At 59.3% G+C, this 22617-nt stretch overlaps 1 protein-coding gene across 4 annotated transcripts in view; it reads right to left on the bottom strand.

Annotated features, from left to right (window-relative positions):
- BCL9L (BCL9 like) overlaps positions 1-21727 on the bottom strand; it is a 28560-nt gene extending 6833 nt beyond the window's left edge. For 2 of the 4 annotated variants that reach the window (XM_059930252.1, XM_059930255.1), the window contains exons 1-6: positions 21022-21727; positions 6068-6169; positions 4427-4812; positions 3634-3753; positions 329-539; positions 86-170 (exon numbers count right to left, since the gene is read on the bottom strand). In XM_059930252.1, the coding sequence (XP_059786235.1) occupies positions 86-170; positions 329-539; positions 3634-3753; positions 4427-4812; positions 6068-6093 (828 nt within the window). In that variant the 5' untranslated portion in view covers positions 6094-6169; positions 21022-21727. Of the gene's footprint in view, positions 1-85; positions 171-328; positions 540-3633; positions 3754-4426; positions 4813-6067; positions 6170-14648; positions 14705-21021 lie in introns of all 4 variants that reach the window. The other 2 variants (XM_059930256.1, XM_059930253.1) reach the window with 2 other exon arrangements.
- Between the last annotated feature and the right edge of the window lie 890 nt (positions 21728-22617).

Genomic DNA, 22617 nt, shown 5'->3' with positions numbered 1-22617 from the left:
AGGCAGAGCACGAGACTGGTAAGGGGATGCACTGGCCAATCCGCTGCTCACAGAGCACCATGCCCAGGCCAGGTGACACACTCACCTGGTCCAGCTTGGCACGGGGCACGTTCTGCTGGTGGTAGGCGAGGATGGAGTCGGCCCGGCCCTGCAGCACTGCCTCCGCAGCCCTACACAGGAGGGTCGGGCACAGACAGCTCAGAGAGGCAGGCAGGAGGGAGCCCTCAACCTCACCCAGCCCAACCCAAGCCAACCCTGGCCCCCTGCAGGCACTCACTCAGGACCCCAGGCTGAGGGGTGCTAGGCAAACAAGGGCTGAGGCACTTACGTGTTGGCCAGGTGGGTGGTGAAGACATACACAAACTGTGAGGGAGGCTTTCCCGGGACGCCCCCGCCTCCACCCCCGGGGGCGTCGGGCCGGAGGCCTGGCGGGGGCCCATGCGGGGGGCCTGGTGCGCTGCTCTCGCTGAGGGGCAGTTGGGCGGCTTGGCCAGGACCCAGCTGTGGGGCCGCCATGGCTGGGTCTGCTACATTACAATCTGCACAAGAGAGGAGAGGGAAAGAGGCCCAGATTTAGAGAGGAGATCCAGTGGGGGGACAGCCCCCCACCCGCCCCTGTCACTACCGTACCATCCTAGAGATGCCCAGGGCCAGAGAGGCTCACTGCTTCATAGCTCGTGCCCACAGGGTCATCTGGGGCCCCAATGGGGCATTTTCACTAGTCTAGTTTCTATACTTGCCCTAGACCAGGCTTTGAAAAGGATGGAAATTGTGCGGACCATGTGGAGAGGAGGGAGAGGGAAAAGTTGACCCTTATGAATAGGCTCCCGCATGCCTGGCACCCTGACGGACGCTTATGGATGTGATTCCACCTAATCATCACATCCCTGGGAGGAAGCTGTCGTACACTCCACTTGTCGTATACTCCACGTGACAGCCTCAGAGGGATGACATTACTCACCCAAGGTGACACAGCCAGGCAGTGCAGAGCCAGGGTCTGCACCAGGCAGGGGCTGCAGAGCCCTGAGCTTGGCCCTGCTCCGACCCCTCGCCGTGGTCTGTGTGTGTGTATGCACGTTGGCCAGGTGAGGGGAGAAGGCAAAGAGCTTGTACAGCTGATGATTCAAACGCTGAATGGTTTTCACTCTAGCCCTACCACTAACTGTTCTGCAACCTTATGAACAAGATACTTCCTCCCTCTAAGCCTCAGTTCCTTCATCTGTAAAATGGAAACACTAACTCCAGCCCTGCAGGAGGGGGAGGGGCTGGTCAAAGAAATCTATTTTTACAGCAAGTTCACAACTATGTCACAAACTAAAAAACTGTTTAGAAAAGAGAGAGTTACAAAAGCCTGACATACTGGGTTCACTGCCAGGGTAGACTGGCCATCCTCGGCACCGAGTGAGGTTTTGTTCCATGGTCACAGCCCTGACTGTAAGTCCTCGCCTACAAAAGATCTACGCTTGGTCATTCATGGGTCTAGTGAGTGGGTGGAACTTTGCCACCAGTCAAGTGCCTGGCCTGCAGACAGTAAGTGACAGCACCTACTGCCCCAAGTTGTCTCCCTTGAGCTGGGGCAGCAGCCACCTTCCCGCAGGCCCACGGGCAGGCTCCTCTTCTTGAAGAAATCTTCTCTAACACTCCTACCTCATAATGGCCCTGCTCTGGACCCTGTCTCTCCAGTTTTACATAGAATAACAGAGCCAGAAGTTTAGGGGGGGAACTTGAGAGCTGACCTCAATGTGTGAGGGCTGCCCTGGGGAAGAGGAAAGTGCACATTCAATACACAGAACTAGGACTCCTGGAGATGAGTTATGGGGAGAGAGGCAGGCTTTTATTTCAATAAGGAAACTTCTAGTACAATGATAACAATAAAAGCTAAACACTGGGGACTTCCCTGGTGGCGCAGTAGTGAAGAATCCGCCTGCCAATGCAGGGGACACGGGTTCGAGCCCTGGTCCGGGAAGATCCCACATGCCGCGGAGCAACTGAGCCCGTGCACCACAACTACTGAGCCTGCGCTCTAGAGCCTGCGAGCCACAACTACTGAAGCCCACGCGCCTAGAGACCATGCTCTGCAACAAGAGAGGCCACCGCAATGAGAAGCCCGCGCACCGCAACGAAGAGTAGCCCCTGCTCGCCTCAACTAGAGAAAGCCCACACGCAGCAACAAAGACCCACTGCAGCCAGAAAAAAAAAAAAAAAAAAGCTAACACTGTTCTAAGTGTGCTACATGTCTCAACTCACTGACTCCTCACAACAACCCTAAGAGGAAAAGATTATTTTTATAGATGAGGAAACTGAGGCCCTTTCCCAAATTTACACAAATAATAAGTGGAAGACCCAGGATATAAACCAAGGCGGTCTGATTGCAGAGTCTGTGCTCTTAACTTCTACATTATACTGCCCTACCATTAAGAACTCTTTGAGAATTTAATGGCAATATAACTAAAACAGTTAAGTGCTTGCCTTGGTATCAGGTATGGGATGTTAGCAATTTCTTCTTTGATTTCCCTGTGTTTTCATGTTTCTACAATGGCACAGTCTAGTGTTATAAAAGTGAATTGAGGAGGTCTGTCCTGGGAAGCAGTGACCACCCCCATCTATCACTGAAGGGTTTGGCCAGGGGCTTGTGGACCACCAATGAGTCCCCTGGGGTGGGGGTGGGGGGTAGCTGGGACCAGATGACCTTTAAAGTGCCATCCAGCTGCAGAGGCTTCAGTATTTGATCCCATACACCACCTCCACGGACATGATCTGCTCTTTCCACAAACATCTGCTGAGTCTGTTTCCTCCTCTGCATCATAATAACACCTACCTCACAAGGCTATTATAAGGATTAAATAAAACAAAGTAGCAAAGTATCCAGCATATTTTTTTCTTCCTTCTTTCTACAGTCTGGCTTTCCACAAGTTCACAATTTAACATTCTCTGGTTAGTTTCGTATGCATTAAGTTGTTTCTCCCCACACACAGACGTAAGCTTGGAGGGAAAGCATCAAATCAATGTATATGGGCTTCCCAAGGGCAGGGGTATGTCCGTTTCTCCCCCATCACTAGTGCCAGGCCCAAATAAATGCTGATCAATGCAAGAATGAGAGGGGTCGGCGTCCACCCACACCCACTCCTCGTCCTGGTGATGCACTCCGGGCACTTGCCAGGAGTCAGTTAGAGGGTAGGGAAGGGCACCAGAGACACAGGCAATGTCAGCTCACACCCAGGCTTAAGCACAGCTTTGCGCAGCCGAGCCAGCTGTCCAGCTCCCAGTGATGCTGGACCCTCACCGCCCTCCCTCTAATAACCAGTAGGTGGCAGCATAGGCCAGGAATTCATGGGAGGAGGTGTAGATGTGGCCGGGAGAGGCCACCTGAGGTTCAACCTACCCCACCCTGGTCCCTAGGGAGAGGGGGGCCACTGAGCACCTGGAAGGCGGCAACTGAGCTGTCACAGTGCAGGGAGGGACTGAGTCAGAGATGTGAGATGGGAGAGGAGGAGCCTGGGCTCCTGACCTTTTGCTCCCTCTTCCCAGGCTGCGCCTTCTAAAGCCCTAGGTGAGGAGAGGGAGGTTCCCTCAGGGCGGCTATCCTCTGGGGGCACCATGGGCCACAGCATCCTGGCAATGATGGGCACTCACTGTGGGTGGCCCCAATGGGCTTGTCATCCTCCTCGCTGTCCGGTCCTGAGCACCATTCGTCCCCACTGTATGGCTGCTTCCGCTCCAGCACACAACGCCGCTTACTCCGGGGTGCCACTTCTGCCCAGGCAGGCAGGGGTCAGAGAGAGTACCCAGAGGCCCTGTCCTCCCACAGCCGGGATCCTTCCCAAGCCCCGTCTCCCAGATGCCCCACCCCAGGGGGCATTGCCCCGGCCATGGTGGGCACTTTGCCAGCCCTTGGCCCCCACCACGACACCATTTGTTTCTGATTTCTCTCTACAGCCCTGCTGCCTGCCTCCCCTCCCCCACCCAGCACCAAGCCCAGCATAATCCCCAACCACAACTGGTTCTAATTAGGGCTGGGGGGGGAGGGGGAAACTGCTGCTACTCTTCCAGGCCCCAGTGCCTACACCATAGCTCCCACCAGCCAGGATACCAGGAGGTTCCTGGGAGGTGTGAGGGTCTGCTCCTCACCCCAGAGCACCTCCCTCTCCCGCTCTGGGGGCTCTGGTGGGGAAGCAGGAGAGGCATGAGACCAACAGACCAGAGGCCCATCACTCTGTGTGGCCCCTCCATGGGTGGCACCCAATCCTGAGAGAATGACCAGATGGGTGGGTATAATGGGGGTAAGAGAAAGGTGCCCCCGGCATAAATGCTGGAGAGGAGTGGGCATTGACGATTAGGCAAGGGGGATAGAAAGATGGTCTCCCAGCAAGTGTGAGTCTAGGGCTGTGGAAGATGCTGGGGTCTTGGGGATCAGGAAATGGGATACCTTTGGCCTCCGAATCCAGGGACGGTGTCCCAGCCTCTCGCTGCTCTCCGGAGTCCACAGACACACTCCGCTCCCTCTTCACTTTGCCCTTGAGAGAGCTGAAAGGGGGCACCCCTGCTTGGGGGTTCTTCAGACTTGAGTTGCTAGGTGAGATCTGGTTGGCCTTGGCCCCATGGTTCCCCGCCCCCACGCCCTTCGAGCCCAGGTTGCAGGTGGGTCCTTGGTTCACATTCTGGTGCTGGGATTGGGCCCCGCCATTCCCTGTCTTGCCATGATTGGTCAACTTATTTTCTGGGTGCATTGGCTTGGCTGGGGCAGGGGGGCAGTGGCCGCGGGGGGACAGCGGCGGGCTCCCTGGAGCTTCTCTCCTCCTAGGGTGGGGTAACCTGGAGAAGGTGGAAGAGACATGAAAAGTTAATCTTGCTAGGGGTGTAGCATGCCTGGATTTTAATTGCCCCATCCTGCCTCACCTAGTGGTAGGGGAGGTGGGGGCTGAGTGGCATCTTAAGACCACCAGCTATCCCCTACCCCCCTCCATGTCTCCTCAGAGAAGGGCTGACGCCCCTCTCCACCTTGGGCAGTGAAGATGGGGCAACCCCCTCTGCCCTCCAATCCCCACAATTCAAACGAAAACCAAGGCCTCACATTGCCAGAATCCAACCCACCCCCAGCCCAAGCATCCAACAGACTGCAAGCCTCCATGGCAACCCCCCTCCACTAGCACCTGGCCAACACTTAAGCATCCTCTCTTCAAGGGTTTGCTGTCTTCAGACTCCTTCCAAGGTCCCCAAACCTCAACTGCCATGTGTCCCAACAGCAGCATGGAAGGGGCACAGGACCTGAGGGTCACTGCTCATGCCCCAGCCCCATTCCCCTGGGGAAGTGGGGAAAAGCACACCAGAGAGCGGTACCCACTGGCCCAGACAGCTCCCCAGAGCAGGAGGGGAATGCCTCAAGAGGGTCTACTAGTATGCCTGGCCGGCAGGCAGGAGCAGGAAAAAAAAAAGGGGAGGGGACTGGTGTGCAAAGCAGACTGAAGCCAAGGATTCCTGCAGCCTAGGCTGCGGGCCCTTTAAGCTCCAGCCCGCTCCCCCCACCGCCTCCCCCTCCCCGGAGACCTATTAATAGCCGCTGGAAAGATCACATCACGGGAGAGGATATTTATCCCCCCTCATTCCACACCAGCTCAGATTTATTTCAGCACTGCTGTCCTGCTGCTGCCCCGCCTGTCCCTGTCTGCCGGCTTCTCCTGGAGAAGGGGAGGGAGGCAGGCACCGCCCCTCCCTCCAGCTCCCACCCCCAGCTAGACTGAGGCCAGAGGGCGCCATCGGACCCGACAGTGGGGTGGGCAGGGGTCTGCTCAAACCGTTTTTAAGAGGAAAGGGCTGGAAGGGACTAGAACAGCAGGCTTAGCTGGTTGCCATTCCCCTCTGTCCCCTGGGCCCAGGCACTAAAGCTGTGGGCTCCTGCCTCGGGGCAGGCCTTCCCATTCTGACCTCCCTTTAGCCCGCCGGTGGCCTGGAAGCCAGGTACTCAGGGGGGCTCGCTTTCCAAGCCTGCACAGTTCAGTCCCATCACCACTGGGCCCTTCCCTTCCCCTCACTCCACACACATATCCCGCCCTCCGCGACACCCACACACCTTGTCTTGTTAGCCAGGATCCTCATGGTTCCCACACACAGTGGGGCTACGGCCCCTGTGCGTGCCCAGGGCCCAGCCAGGTACTCGGTACTGGAGCAGGGACTGCAGCAACAAGCCCCAAAGAGAAAACTTGTGACTTGGGGAGGGGGTGTGAGAAGGGGAGGGGAGACGGGAGGACCCAACAGCCCTGGGACTAGGGAACTGGATAGGGTAGGGTGTGACTGGCAAGGAAGGATTACTAGTCGGGGGCCTGTATCCTAGTGGCCGGTCCTATCCCCATTCCTCCCGCACCTTACCCTCAGGGAGCTTGCAGTCTCTAGCAAGGCCCCCCGGGCCGCAGGGGCAGAATTCACTAAAAGGATGGGTTGCAAAAGTGCCCGCTTGGGGCGGCCGCGAGGTCTGTCAGGCCCCCGGGGGGACTCCCGCCCCCAGGCACGCCCCTCACCCGGGGGGCGGGGGACCCCCTGGCGCCCCGCCCCCAGCGCTGAGCCCTGCCCCTGGGCGCCCAGGCGGGAAGGGGGCCGCGGGTAGGGGCGATGCCCCGCCCCCAGCTCGAGGCCTAGCCCGTGCCCATCCCAGCAGGCCCGGGCGGGCAGCGAGAGGCCTGGCGGGGCCCCGGGGCTGCAGCTGGGCTCTTCTGGAGACCAGTAACGCTGGCTCAGATTCCTCCCCGACCGCAAGAATGCAGGAGCCTCCCCTCCCCCCGCCCCAGCACCCCACCCCGCCCCCTTCGGCAGAACCAGAGCGGAGAGGCCGAGCGAGCGAGCGAGAGAGCCAGCGAGCCAGCGAGCCGGGGAGCGGGCGACGGGCAGGACTGCAGCGTGCCTCTCCCGGCCCCGCACGCGCCGCCCGGACAGACCCACGGCCAAGTGCGGCGAGGGGCCTGGCGCGCGCCACGGCGGGGCCGAGGTTCGGTCCAGCGCTAGGCGCCGCCAGGCAGGGGCCCTGGCACCCACCAGCACCCAAACTCTGACTCACACACACTCGCAGCTCACACGTGGACGGGGAGACAAAGACACGCACGGAGCCCAGGAAACTAGAGGCGCGCTCACGCCGGCCCGCGGAGGTGTGCGGGAGGGCGAGGGAGGCGCTGGCCAAAGCAGGAGCACAGAAGCAGCCTGGGGCATGTTTCCAGAGGCGGCCAGAGGGCAGAGAGGGAGCGCGTCGACTCATTGAACAGATGAAAAGACTGAGGCCCGGCCACAAGCGAGCCATAGAAAGTTGAGCCCGGTAGTCACAAAGAAACACACACGGGGCCATAGATACACCAACAAACAGACTTACACAAACACAGAAGCCTCACCCGACCGCCCCCAGCCCTGTCCCCCCACTCCCCCCGCAGATCCCAGAAAGGGGTGGGGGGAGAGGAGGAGGTCTTGGGCCAGAAGCTTTGTCCCGGTGACAGGCCCAGCCAGACACCGGCCCACATTCCCTGCCGAGCTGCCAGAGGCTGGGCTGGGACCTGGGCGGTGTTGTGGGGGGGCCACATCAGTGACCCTGTGGGAGTCTAACCCTAACTTAACCCCGGGGCAATTGGCCTTCCCCCCCCCCCCCACTCCCACTCCAGCTCTGTCTCTAGGGAGGGAGGCTCCTCAGGGGAAGATTCCAAAGTCCAGGGCCTGGCTGGGAAGCAGCCTGCTGCCAGCCCCCATCTCCTGCATCACGCGGGACGGGTGCGGGGGGTTGGGGGGACTGAGGCGGGGAGAGCTGGAGGGCACCTGGGCTTAAGGGCAGGCCTATGGGGCTGACATGGGTCTCAGGCTTCCACCTTCACCACCTTGCTGATCCTCAAAACTACCAACCACCTGCCATGACAGCATTGTTATCCCCATTTCACAGGGAGGAAACTGAGATCTGGGAAAAGGAAGTGACAGGCCCCTGGGTCACATGACCATTACATGGCAGCACCAAGACCCCATTCCCCTGGTGCTTCCCCTCCACTGCAGTGTCCTCCCCTCAAGTCATGACAGCTCATCTGAGCCTGCACCTGACAGATGGGCTTCCCACACGCCGCAGGTCACTGGACCCAGCCCCCCGGGGTTGGGGCAGGGCAAAGGCCACCCACTTTCCTCTGTTCACAGCTTCAAATATTGGGACATCTAATAATTTGGGAAGGGGCTGTTAGAAAATTAGTCCTCTCCAGGGTACCCAGTCAGGCTGAGCCTCCTCTCCAGAAGAATCTTGGAGTTGCCCTCCCCTCTAGGACTCCACCCCCTCGCTCCCACCCAGCAGCAGGACGAGCTGAGTCAAGTACAGATGAGTCAGGAGCTTCCCATCTCACACCTCCCCCCTTTGCCCCTCAGGGGTCTGCCCCAGATCCCAGAGACCCCTGTCCTCCTCTAGCACTCACAGTCCCTGGAAGAGACCTGGAAAACCCTGGGGATGGGAGGCAGGAAAGCTGATTCCTGGTGGGTGCAGTTTTTAAACAAACAGAGTGAAGGGGCTTCCCAGCACCAGGCCAGGAGCCCCTGAGATAGGTGAAAGGAAAGGGATGGAGCTCTGGGAACACAGCACTGTGGCTGCCTCTTAGAGGGTAGGGTGGGGAGCAGTGACATGTGCTCACAAACAGGGAGCAGGTGCCAGTCACCTGAGTGAAGAGGCCAGGAGCAGACCTTATGAGAATGGAGCCCAGGAGGCTGCTGAGACAAAGCCTGCCTGAGATCTTGCCCTCCTGGTGCAACGTGGGGTGTGGGGGGGTGGGGGTGGGAAGTGACCTAAGGGTTAAAGTGCACCTGACTTCAGCTGGGGGAGGGAGACGAGGAAGGCTTCGACAGGGCAACCTGCCTATTTCCAGCTGCCCCCACCTTGGGAGCCTCTCCTTGGTTCACCAGCCAGCCCACCAGTCTTATTGCCCAGCTCAGAACCATCCCAAAGAGGCAGTGAGAACACGCTTGGAGGGCCCATGCTTCCACACGCAGTGGGCAGACACCTCTAGAGAGGAAATGGGCTGCTAGGACCCTGTGGTAGCTGAAAGAACAGGAACTTGCTGGGAGTATTAGTGGTGGGATCCTCAGCCACTGACTCGGGGAGAGGCAGCCCTCAAGACAACAAGGTCCCGAGTCCCCTTTCTCCTGGGTGTCAGGACTCCTTGGTCCCTAGAAGCTCTCCTCTACCACCCAGGTCACTTCCGCTTCCTGAGGTGGTGACTCAGCCGGGTGGGGAGGTCAAGGATTCAGAGCCCAGCAGGAAATCTGCTCAAGAACCAAGGTATTGCTCTGGGACCCTCTGTATGGGGACTTCCAGGCTTGGGGGGCCTTCCCCTCACCCTAGTTCCTAGCAGCTCTCCCCACTTCCGCCCACCTCCTGCCAAAGGAGACCATGCAAATCAACCATTTTGTCTGGGAGTTTCCAGCCCCACCCCACCTGCAGCCCCAGGGTGATGTCAAGGCAACCCTAACCCTGCTGGGACATGGAAACTCCTGGCCCCAGACCTTCCAGTCTGGGGCTTTGAACAGGGTGCTTCTGGAGGGGATTCTGCCCTTCTGGAAACTACCGGACTAAGTGGCATTGCCTAGACAAGCCGGAGGTCACCTCACTTGGCTCCCGTAGCCAGTGCCCAAGTGGCCAGGCCTCGGGAAGCAGTCACGGCCTGGCAGTAGGGTGCCCCCAAAGGCTACTGCTCAATCTCTGGCTGCTGCCTCCCCCGGGGGGGGGGGGAGGGGGGCACAAGGAAACAAGACAGGGCAGGAAGCCCAGGCAGGCAGCGGGCACTCTGGACCAGGCACAAACAGCCAACACAGGAAACCACAGCCCACCCCCGCCCACCCCACCCGCCCAAAGCTCTGGGAGAAGGGAGTGCCAAAAGCGTGGTACCCCAGCAGGGGCAAGGGCCAGGGGTTAGCCTGGGGCAAGGGAGGAGCAAGCAGCTCTCCAGTCCTCTCTCTGCCCCAGACCCTACCTCGGGAGGGGGAGAGGAAGCCAGGCTGGCAGGGGTGGTGCTGCCTCTTTAAATCCACCGAAATCCTGAGCTAGGCCCAACCCAGCTCTGGTTTCACAGGAAGGAAAGGAGCTCAGGAGCCAGTAGGGCAGGCAGCGGTGGCTGGAATTAGCCCCACCGGCCCAAATATATCTGGTCTCCGTCTGCCACCCCACTGGCACTTCCTGCCCCCTGGCACCTACACCACCCTAGGGGTGGGAGAGGGTCTAGGTGCTACTCCCCACCCTGTGGGAAACCCCGATCTCCAGAGATGCCCTGTCGCTGGGTACACGTGTTGGGAGGTGGCGGCCCAAGCCCGGATTCCCAGAAGGGAGGAATGGGCAGGGTAGCTCCCTGTGGGCCCTCACCTGGCCTCTATCCTCCAAGGGGTTAATCTGGCCCTTTTTTTTGGGGGGGGGGATTAGGGGTGGCCCAGGAACCTCCTCCAAACTGCCTGACTGCCTGGCGGCTGGGAACAATGGGGCCATTGTGGGCGTTGCGAGTGCGGGCAGACTGCTGGCACAGGCGGTGCACCATGGGGCGCGGGACCTCACCCAGAGCCCGCCTGCCCGCTCTGCTCTCTCCCCCAGGTACTGCCAGCATCAGAGGCATCCTCCCAGCCCTCACCTCGCTGGCCTGGCCCAAACTCTTGGCACCAGCAGCAGCTGGAGGGCCCTCGAGCTCTGCCCACGTTGACATCCAGACTGCTGTGACCCTACAGGAAGCAGGGGCATGTGGGCCAGGACGGGTGGGGGTGGGGACTGATGAGACAGGATGTATGCCTGTGATCCTCCCGCAGGGAAGACAGGAAGGCCAAATGGGGTTTCTGGTATCAGTCCTGGCACCCTCAGGCAAGAAGGGCTTAAGGGATTGTGAGAGCAGTGACAGGCAGGGTCCCCTGACCCCAGGCCTCCGTTCCTACACTCATTCCATAGACCTGCTCCCTGAGGAGGCCCAGTCCCGTCAGCCTGGGCCTCTGTGGCTCGGACACTGGCAGGCAGTGTGAGTGATGCAGTGGAATGAGAACCAGGTTTGCAGTCAGGCCGACAAAGATGCCAATCACATCCCACCCCTTCTGAGCGACGGGACCTTGTCCATCCCTTCAGCCCTCTGAGCCTCAGTTTCCTCATCTGCAAAATGAGGATCAATATATCGAGTGAGATACTAATAGTGAAACCATCCAGCAGAATGCCTGTGACATACTTGGCCCTCAACAAACCACCTCTGGCCATGATGTCCTCTTCTTTACACCCTACATGGCACCCAAATCCTTGGGCATTTGGTAAAGATGGGCACTCTCAAGATATTTGCTCTTGAGTATCCAAGGGATCGGGGCCCATGGGCGTCATCTCAGTGGTATCAAGTACAAAAACTTGGCTTTTTCTCTGTCCTCACAGAGCCCAGCTCCCTCAGCTAGCACTCCCCTGGGCATCACTGGGTTTATCGACATACACTCAAACCCAGAGCATGAACCCAGAGAGCAGTTATCCACTCTCTTAGCCTCAGGGCTGTCTCAAAACCCCAGGAGAAAAGCAAAGGGGAGTTTCCTTTCAACAGTGGCCCACGTCCCGTCCCCTCCACCAGCCACCCCTCTCCCCGTCCTACTCATTGGCAGTCTCCGTGCAGGGTCTGGGCTGGGAGGAAGCTGGAGCCTACTTTCTTGCCATGGGCCTCTTTAAAGAGTGGAGGGTCTGAGAGGGAAAGAAGAGCAACTGGGACAAGCAGTTCTGAAAGTAGAGGTCCAGAGAGAAGACCTGTGCTCTTCTCAACTAGAGAGGGCTGTCCCTCTCAGGGTGGCTCCACAGCCCCCAAAGGGTTAACAAGGCCCTAAAAATAACCTGCTCCCAGCAGGACCTGCTGATTGGAACCCTCCAGCCATCTGTTCCCATTTTCTCCTGTTCACACTGGAACATCTGAAACCAGCCCCAGAGCCCCAGCCCGATCCCAAAAATAGCCCCAGCCTGCCCAACGAACAGGCCCCAGGGGCTGGGCAAAAGCAGCATGGCCAGCCCAGCAGTGAGGCATGGCCCAGGCCAACACTGAGCCCTCACTCCCAGGCCCATGGAAGGGAGGTGTTCCCTCTGCTCCCAGAAGGAGGTGGTGAGTAGACCCAGGGCCTCCAGCCCACCCCCATCGGTACCAGGCCAGAGAAGGTACCCAAGAGCCCTGGTATCCCAGGCACTCTGCCACATCTGAATCCACTTTCTCCAGAGATGTGGACACTCACTCCCCAGAAGACCAAACCACTTAACTGCAGAGCTTCCCTCTTTGTGGGCACACCATTCCTGCTGCCCAGCGCTGGGCTCCTCACCCAGATGTTCCCAAGCCTTAGCCCCTCCATCATCCGACTCTCATCCCAGGGCTTTTCGGAGCCTTGCTCACCCAGAGTCACTCAGCATTCTCCCCTGGCCTGCCCCAGGGCACACAGGGTTGAAACAGAACTTTTCCCAGCCCTGCCCACACTCACCCACGCCGCAGAGGAAAGGATTCTGGGGGCGTCCTCTGGATGCTGATATGACCCCACCCCTCCTCTGGGCTTCAGGATGGGCTTCTGCCCATCTGTGTACAGCAGGTGCCAGGCATGCCCATCTGGGCTTCTATACATATCACAGGCCTGGGCACTGCCCTGCCATGCTCAGGGAAAATGCCCAGGCAGGGTACAGGGAATCCAGTGGACCCTGGACCCCAAGGCAGGCCTAACAGCTGCCATCCATGTCACAGCTCCACACTGCTACTTTTCTCCCTAAAGAAGGTCCCTGACCCCTTAGGCCAGGAAAGAGAGGAGGTGGCCATCTAAGCCATTTAAGAACAGAGTGTCTTAATGGCTGTTCAGCCTGGTGAAGGAACAGAGCATCAGGGGATGGGATGGTGGGAGGGGTGTTGAAGCTGATCTGAGCTAATAGCATGGGGGTGGGAGGGCTCAGCTCTGAGAAGCGCTGGGATATGGGGAGGGAGACAGGCCCTAAGTCCTCAGACCCATCTCCAGGCCCATGGCTATTTGGCAAACTTGCAACCAAGATGTTAGTTTCCCCTCAGTGGGGAAACTGAGGCAGCAAGAAGGTGGGTCTAGATGGGTATTAGAATCTAGGAGTCTGAAGTGTTGGAAAGGCTGTCTCTTCCCCACCGTCCACACTCCCCTCACCCCCATCAATTCTTCCCCTGCTAAAGCCCCTGGGAGCACCACGAGTTCCTATGAAGAGCTATGGCTAATAATAACGAGGAGGATCTCTAATATTTATTGAGCATTTACTGTGTAACATCAAGCTGTCCTGAAGGCTTCACATGCATTATCTAATTTAATCCTCTAATTTAGTACTCTACAAGAAAGTTCTCTTGTTATCCCCACTTTACAGATAAGAAAACTGAGGCCCAGGGAAGTTGAGTAATTTGCCTGAGGCACACAGTCCAAAATTAGAAGAGTCAGGATTTGAACTCAGACACTCCAGCAACTGGGCTATTAACCTTTTCACAATACATGTTCACCCTGGTAGCAGCCCTCTGTGCTATGACGAAAGAATGGTGCCTCACCCCCTCATTCCATACTCCCTCCAACCCTGATGCGCACCAGGTCCTAGCTAGAGGCCACAGTTCCTGCCCAGGGAAGAGATCAAAGAGAGGCCACCACTCCCCACCCCCTCAACACAGGTGCCTGGCCCACTGGGGCTCTGAGAGCAGAGTTCTTGGGCCACCCCAGCCCCATCCACCCCCAATCTGTTACATCTTCACCCATCCTGGTCCCTAAGAGTCTGGGGAAGGAGCAAGGCAAGTTACCATGACAACAGCACAGGCCCCTGCTGAGAGGCCCAGAGGCAGGAAGAGTCTCCGCAGGTGGGGGTCAAAGGTCAAGTGGGACTCACTAGTGACGGGTGAAGTCCCAGCCCTGCCCCCCCCACCCCCTGCACCTGCTCAGCCACACCTGGCACTGCCCCCCACTTTTTTCATTGCCTAAGTTGGAAGGACCACTTCCTCTGTGTCCCTGAGGGGTGGTGGCCTCCAGCAGGGAGGGTGGGGGGATTCGAAGCCCCTCCCTCCTGGGGACGGTCTAGGAGAAGTGCCTCCTCGCAGTCCTCCGTTTTCTCCAGCTTTCCCTAGTCAGACCAGGAGCCTACAGGCGTGTTTGTTGTGAATTCAGGGAGTTGTTGCTAAGTAAGGAAGGAGGGGAGGGAGGGGGTGGGGGTGGCAGTAGGGAGAAAGCGTGTGCGTGTGTGTGTGTGTGTGTGTGTGTGTGTGTCTAGGGGCCAGGGCAGAAACCACATTACTGTGGCTGGTAGCCACCCTGGCTTTGACTCAGCCAGCTGAGGCCAAAGCCAGCAGGCGAAGGGGAGCAAGAACCTGGGATGACCGGGAAGGAAACCTTACCTTGCCCTCCAGGGGTGACCGGGCTGGGGCTCCCCACCACCCACCCCGGCTGGGACTTTCACTGGAGCAGCGGCTGTGGCGCTTTAACCCTTCCTGCCCCGGCCCCGCCCCCGGCCCCTACCGGGTTCCAGGTTGTAGGCTGTCAGCACCCTCTCCTCGGGGGGGAGGAGAATGAAAGGAGAAGTGGGGGCAGAGAGCCAGGAGGAGGGCGCCCGAGACAAAAAGCCAAGCAGGAGGCAACGGCAGAGGCAGACAGAGCTGAGCGAGGAGGCCGTGAGGACACACATAAGCACACAGACCTCTCACCTCAGGATAATGCGTGTCGGGCTCAGGCTCAAGGGTGTGATCTGGGCTGGGGCTCCCTGTGGAGAGAGGGTCACAGCTAGAAGCCCCAGGCCAGCAATCTCTACCCCTGCTCCTCCCAGAGCCCCAGCCCCACCCCCAGCACGCACACCACTAAGCATGTACACACAGACGGGCCTGCAGCTCCAGGAAGTCCCTGAGCTACTTGGACACCACCCCCCCTCCACGACTTCTGTGGATTGGCCGGGAGCCAGGCCTGACCCAGCGGCCCCACCGCACAGCTCCCCCTCCCTCCCCTGCAAGCAGGAAAGGAGAAGGGGCTAGAGATGCCTTAGAGCTCCCTCAGAGCTCAGCCCACAGGGAGCGGGGGGAGGACTCCCACGGCCTGGCCTGAGGACCCGGGTGGAGGGATGGATGGGGAGGCCTGAGGACCCCAGCTTCCAGCACCAGCCACCCCGGGGTTATCCTGTGTCAAGGAGAAGAATGGTGTGGGTCCTATGTCCCTGTGTGGTCTCTCTTGTCCCCTGAAGATGCCCCTGGGGACCGGGCTTGGCTGGGAGGGCCTAGGGTGAGAGAATCAGGCTTAGCAGTTCAGTAGGAGGGGGCTGGGTGAAGCTCCCACAGGCAGGCAGGAGGGAGGCTGGTGGCTGGGCTCAGTTTGTACTGGGGGTCAAAGGGGAGTTCTTTTCCGAAGAATTCTGGGAGAGACGCCAACTAGAGCAAGCTGCTAACCACCCCTCCCTCTCTCTCACTGCACTGGGTGGGGGGGTGTCCCTGCCAACCAGACTTAACCCTCTCCAGCCTGTGGTGCTCCCAGGCACACGACAGGGGAGTTGGGGAAGGGACCTCCCGCTGGGCCCAACTTCCAGTTCTAGGGGGCAAGCACAGGGTGTCTGCCAGAACATGGTACCACACGGCCCCATCTGGTACTGCCCCGCCCTGCCACCACCTGGGTGACTTTTCTGGGCTCATCTCCTGAAGGTGTCTGCAGTGACGTGTGTGTGCGTGTCTCAGAGACAGAGATTGAGAAACAAACTGAAAATTCCTTGCCAAGGCCCTCCCCCTGCTGGGTCACTGAGCACTGTACCAACCTGTGCCTCTACCCCTCCCTTCCTCCCACTGAGTCCTGGGACCAGAGGCCATGGGAAGGGGGGTTATAAACAGACAACTTTTCTCTCTGCCCACCTCGTGCTGCTGTCTCCATAGGCCCTTGACTCCAACAAACAGCCCCTGCCCCAGCCCTCTTCTTCACTGATTTGCTACAAGTGCTTCTAGAGGAAAGTATTCAATTATAGCCTGAGATCCCAGGATGGGAAACTGAGTCATAGCGAGGCATCAGGGGTTCCAAGGGCCCGCATCCCATGCAGACATAACTCTACTAACACAACTCTTGCTTTGGCAAAAAAAGAAAGAAAGAAAGCTCCCCTTAGCAATCCCCACCCCCCTCCTGTAAAACACGATTAAGGTCAGACATCAAGAAGGACTTCCCAGGGTCAAGGCTACAATGGCAGCTGGCCTCACATCCAACGCTTCATATTTCTGGGGTGGCACATCACCCCCCACCCCGCCCCAGCGTTCCAGGCCCCTCTGTCTTCTGCTCAGGCTGGAAATATGAGTGTCTTGTCTTGTTTTGCTGTCTGCCCCTAGCTAGCAAAGTCAACTTTTCTGAACTTTAGCCACCAAGCTCCCAGGTCTGATGTGGCTGGCTGTTTCTTGTCCCCAATGAAGCAAGTGACCCCAAGAGTGGAGGGTTAACTCCCTTTCCCCAGCCCTTTGTGGAGAGCACTGGGCCGCCCTGTGACAGCTCCCACGATGTCACCAGGACAAGAAGAGGAGGGACTGGGAGTACTGGGATCCCTTAAGGTGCCAGGTGTCCGTGAAGGGCAGAGGAAGAGAGCCCAGCCTTGGGGACAGTTTATCCCAAAGTTTCCCCACTGCACACTTTCTCTCCAAGGACCACAGAACGGCCAGAAGCCTTGGCCTCGCTCCAAGAAACCTCCCTATCAAAGGACAGAGGACTCCATGTCCCAGGGAGCTATGGGGAGACCTGTGGCTACGCACCCCAGACATGTTCTGAGGGAGGAGGATAGAGGCGGCAACAGAAGCGGAGCGCACTGAGTGTGCGCACGTACGCACACGCACATGCATCAGAGACACAATCCCGAGCAGGCATACTCCTCAGATACTCCCAGACGTGTATCTGAGAGAGAAACAGACACAACCCCCAAAGACACACATCCAGGATACCTCTTTAAAATAACCCAAACTCCCCAAAAAGGACTCCTTAAGACCCATAGAGGCTCCCATACTCAGAGAAGGCCAAAGAGAGCTCGGGAAACACAAATGACATCAGCCAGTCACACAGAACTACTGACAGACAGAAGATAGACCCACACTGGGATACACGAGCACACACACATACAACACAGAGTAGTATGCACGTGGCCATGTGCTAGCACACAAACTCACTCACACACACACACACACACCCAGGCAATGCACAGCATGAAGTCAGATTAGAGGACTAAATTCTGGGCTAGTGGGGAGGAGGGGAGTCAGAGCAGGGGGGTGGAGAAGTACTCAGGGATTTCAAAACAATCCTGGTTTCGAAATGCTGGAAATGCTGGATTCAGGGCCATTCTCAGTTGAGGCTGGGGGGTGGAGAGTGAAGGGGAGGGGGAAGACAGGCTAGCGCAGGGCCACCAGCCCATTGGAAGAGGGACTTGGACAGAGGGCATCCCAGCCCCTGGGGATGGCGACTAGGCCAGACACCAAGGTTAGGAGGGGCAGGTGGCCCGGGGCCAAGTAGGGAGGGCCTGGGGTGGAAAGGAGGCAGAGAACGAGAGGCCTCCACTTTAGCCACTGACTAGAGAAGAAAGAAGGCGAAGGAACCCACCTGGGCCCTTCCCCGACCCGTGGGTGGGTGGTGGTGGCCACCTTCCCCCCTACAGAGTGTCAGCTGGCTCCCCTTCCCCGCCAGCTAGCAGAGCCCCAAGGCAGGCCTAAAGCTACGGGGGGGGGGGGGGGGTCAGAGGGTGTGGGAGGACAGCAAGGGCCTGCAGGGGGTCAGGGACCTTCCAGGGAACCCAGGACCACCCACACTCAGGGCAGGGTGGGGGACATCTCCCTGGAAAGCCAGAGCTTCCTACCTGGGTTCCCAGGGAGGGGGGCTCTTTGGGAGGCCGAGGCACTACAACAGACGCCCACATCCAGGAAGTCACCCCTCTCCTCCCAGGGCACCAGGATGCCCTTACTGCCCCTCCCCCAACCTCCAGGGAAAGTCGGCAGCTCTCTCCCAGGGAGGGGAGGTCAGGCCAGGCTGGGGGTGGGGCTCTGGAGGCCTGGCCCTGGCACCCAGCAGAGGAAATGCCAGGCCTTAACTCCAGGCTGCCTTCAGGGAGGCCCATCCAAGTGACATGCAGCACCTCTAGTGCTGCAGCTTTCCTCACCTTGCCCCTCAGCCCCTAGCCTCTGGCTACCTGGCCCTCCAAGTGGCTCCAGCCGCAGCTCTGGTAGTTAGAGGGTGGGACCTGGGGAAACTTAGCGCCCCTGGAGGAGCCTCTACCAGCTCCATCCTGGCCCCTTGGCCAGTCAGAGCCTCCTCGCCCCAGATCCCTGGGGGCAGCCCCCACAGTGGGGCTACGGGTGGGCAGCTGGTGGCGCTGGCAGGCAGGGGCACAGACGCCAAGCTAGAGCAGCCAGGCGCTCAACAGGTTGAGCCAGTCCCTGGAACAGCGAGCCCCACCCCAGGGAGAGCAGGCCTGGCAGAGGCTCCCTGCCCGCGGCACCCAGCCTGTACCCGCTTGGCTCCCACGGCTGCCCACTTTCCCACGGTGCCATCCCCTCTGCCCCCTCCCCCGAGGTCAGCAACCAAGCAGTGCCCAGGGCTCCTGGCACAGGGAAAGGATGCCGTTTCCCCATCACCCCTGGGTGCCCAGGCTCTTGGAGTGCCTCACTACCAGCAACCAAGGAGCCCCCAGAAGAGTAAACATGGCGTCAGGCCAAAAAGAACCCCGAAGTGCCCCCTACCTCCTTGCAGGCCTCCTCCAGTCCTGGGCAGACTGGACACTCAGACACCCTGGCTCCCCGCAGCCGCCCCCCCAGGGCGCTGGGACAGAACTTCAGCTGGTGGCGCCAGAGGCAGTGTGGCGGCCCCCAGCTCCTGTCTTGGACACCCTGGAGGATGGGCTGCTGAGCTGGGTGACTGCTGGCTCCCTCCACTCCTGCCAGAGCTGCTGCTGCCTGCAACCCTGCTGCTTTCCTTCCACCCCATTCCTGGGCTCCACGCAGCTCCATCCCAGCCCCTCCCCCTGCAGGCAGGCAGCCCCCTTTGCAGGCATCGCCTTTAATCTAAAGCAGGTGCCAGGCATTCCAGCCCTTGCTGAGTCGACACTGCCACCCACTAGGCCTCTGCCCAGAAGGCTATTGCCCTGCCTCTTCATGGAAGTTGAGTCTGCGGCCCAGGGCTCCTGCTTAACTCAAATACCCAGAAGTTGGGAGGCAGACACTATCCAAAGGGAATCATGGGTGTCCAACACAGACTCAATAAGCAAGTTCACTAGGTCGCACATTACCACTGTTGTGATCGATTGTGGACCACCAACACTAATCCTTCTCCAGGACTCTGTAATCTCTTCCCACCTGGACACTCAACCTCAGTAATTAGAGACTCACTCTGAGCCTCCATATGGACCTCCAGAAACCATCTCTAGCGTGAGGCCCCTGCTACCCTGAGCACAAGAGTCACTCTGGATCCAAGGTTATATAGGTATTCTCCCCTTCAGGAGCACCCTTTCCAGCATTAACCCCTGCCCCACCCCAGTCAGAAGCAACACAGGTAATCAGAGAATCTCCAGAGGCAAGTGGCCAGAAGGCTGAGCTTCCAGGCCTGGTTCTCCAAGGCCAAGGAGCCTGATTAGCTGCGGGAGGGCAGCGCCTTCCGTCCTGATACCAGACCCCCCCCCACCCCCCACCCCGCCCCTTACCTTCCTTTCTCTCCCATTCTCATCCTGTCCTGAAGCTCCTATCAGCAGGCGCCTCAGAGCTGATACCAGAAAGACAGGGCCTGAACATGCTCTTCCCCTGGGGCCATGAAATCATGGTCCTGACCCAGAGAAGGCAGCCTAGCTAGTGCTGAGGGGCAGCAGACAAGCCAGGCAGCCCCAGCCCAGAAAAAGTAGCTGCTCCTTGGAGAGGCTGAGGAGGGGGGAGAGCAAGGGGAGTGGAAGCCCACCCACCCTGCGGGTCTCATTCAGAGAGCTGCCCAGAGGCATCAGTAGGGTTACAGCAGATACTGTGCGAAGACAGCTTTCCTAGGTAAAACAGGAAACCAAGGCCAAAGATCAAGGGGGCCTCCAAGCCCCTTTCCCGGGGCTCAGTCACATGCCCAGCTCACCTCTCCCAGAGCAACACTTTTCCTCCCTGCAGCAGAGGCCCCCAGACACAGACACAGACCCACACCCCAAGCAGCAGACAGACAGAAGGAGGAGGGAGGAGGGGGTGTCAGAAAAACCCGGAAGGAAGGAAGCTGGACAGACAGACAGAAGCCAATCCTGGCTTCACTGCTCCAGAGGGACACCCTCCAGACTCCCAGACTGTAAGGGACATTCTCTTCAGCTCCCAAGAGGGAGAAGGGGAGAGTAGACCTCGGTGTCCCCTGAAACCAAATTCCAGCAGCCCTGGGACAGGACATACTCCAGCCAAGCAAGAAGCCCCAAGCCTCCCCTCTCTTCCCCACATTCCTCCCCCAAGAGCTCCCCCAGACCAAGGCAGGGGCTGTCTCCTCTTAGCAAGGCAGAGACACCTCCAAGGAACTGTGTGACTGCCCCCCACCCCCACCCCCGGGCCAAGCCCACACCACTAAGAATCCTTGGCAGGGGAGACTCCTCCAGTCACAGCCCCCGCTGCTCCTAGGCAGTGCTTGGGGGCAGAGGGTGACCCCCAGCAATCTCCAATCCCCACGCACCTCCTTATGGAAGCTCCTATAAGCCAGGAGAGGAGTGCTGGGGTGCTGAGACCCAAGGGGTTGGTGAGCCTGCGAGGGGGACTACATCTCCCAGAAGCCCCCAGGGCAGAGTTGCTGCTCCAGCTGGCCCAAGGCCGGCCTTGTTCTCTGTGCTAGGGTGGCAGGGTCCCCTGGCTGCCCTAAGCCCTCCCCTCTGTGCGCTGGGGCTGCCAACCTGATTGGGGGCCCGAGAGTGGCCTCCACTAATCCTGGGGGCGTCCCCGACCCCTTAAACAGCCTGGGGGTGCGTGCCAGAGGGCCAGAGACAATCAGACTGTGTTCCCCCTCCCCAATTCGAACTGGATCTCCTCCCTCCTCGCGCGTCTGCTGGCCTGGCATGACTTTCGCCCTCGGCCCCAGCCCTCCCCTCACCTCGCGCGGGTCGGGGGTCCTCACGCCAGGCCGGAGTTGGACGCCATGACCAGGTCAGGGTCGGTGGGTGGATTGGGGTCCTCCTGCTCGCCAGTTGGAGGTGCGGAGGAGGGCGGGCAGGTGGTGATCTTTTGATCCTGGACGCCTTGATCTCAATACCAGCCCGGCCCGGGAGTGGGTATCCGGGGGTCGCTGGGCGCCTGGGTTCCTGCTTTCCAACCGCGGAGCATGGTCTTGGACGCCGGGCAGCGGCGGGAGAGCGCGCACACCCGCCCGGCCCGGGGCTCAGGGCTGGGGTCTCAGCCCCGAACCTCACGGCTCCGGCTCCTGCTCCTCCTCCCTTCCTTCCTTCCTTCCTTCCTTCCTTCGTCTCCTCCTTTCACTTTTCCCGAGGCCCGCGGGGACGGCGGGCGCGGGGCTGAAAGGGGGCTGTCTGGGCGCTTATTGTTGGTCGGACGCCGAGGGTCCGGGTCGCAGTCCCCGGGCGGCGCGGCGCCGGGGGACCCAGGCGTGCGGGCGTCCGGCCGGCTGGCTCCGGGCAGCGGCGGTGGTGCAGCGGCCCCGAGTCCGGGGCATGTCCGGCCACTGGCTCCGCCGTTCGCCGCCGCCTCCCCGGGCTCCCCTGCGCTGCCGGAGCCTCGCTCGCCCCTCCACTCGGCTCCGCTCCCCAGCCTGAATAAGCATCGGGGCTCTCTGGCTGCCTCCTTCTGCCTTCATACCAGAGCCCGGAGAGGCCCCTGTCAAAATAAGAGCTCCCCCATCTCGATCGCCTCCTCGCCCAACCCGGCTCCCCCAGCCTCCCAGTGGTCTGACTCGGTAAGGCGCCCGGCCGGCTAGCGGGAGGCAGGTTGGCCCGGGGGCGGGGAGGGGGCTTCTATGCCACTCTCCACCCCATTCCCGAGGACTGGGGAGGAGACGGGCTAACACCATCTCAGGCTGGGGAGAGGTTTGACAAACCTACCCTCCTATCTACGCTGATTGGAAGCAGTGGGAGTTGACTCCCCCCAACCCCCAACACTCTCTCTCTCACTCTCTCTCTCTTCCCCTCTCTCTCTCTCTCTCTCCCTCCCTCTCTCCCTCTCTCCCTCCCTCTCTCCCTCTCTCCCTCTCCCTCTCCCTCTCCCCCTCCCCCTCCCTCTCCCCCCCCCACTGGGTCCCCTCTTCATTGTATCCACCCACATTCATTATGCACTGAACATCTCTTTATTCACTTTATTCATCTCTCTTTCCTAGTAGACCCTGAGTTTCTTGAGGATGTAGACTGAACTTTTTCACCTCAATCCTCAGCAGCGCAAAGTAGATACTAAGAAAATGTTTGTGGAAGTAAAACCTTTGTTCTCCCAAAAGAACTCTATCCTAAGCTCAAAGTGCCACACACACACACACACACACATACACACACACATACACAAGACCCTATAGAAGAATAGATCCAATGGAAAAAAATTGTGAAGTGTTTTAAAAAGCATTTCACATATGTTATTTCAGTGTTTGCCACAAACCTGTGAGAAAAATGTTATGGCCCCATGACACTGATGAGGAAACAAAGGCTTGCATTAGTTAAGGACTTCCTCAGGGTTACACAGCTAGAAAGTG

Source organism: Balaenoptera ricei, chromosome 8 (assembly GCF_028023285.1).
Source record: "Balaenoptera ricei isolate mBalRic1 chromosome 8, mBalRic1.hap2, whole genome shotgun sequence".
Lineage (NCBI taxonomy): Eukaryota > Metazoa > Chordata > Mammalia > Artiodactyla > Balaenopteridae > Balaenoptera > Balaenoptera ricei.
This window is presented reverse-complemented; position numbering and strand designations above follow the sequence as displayed.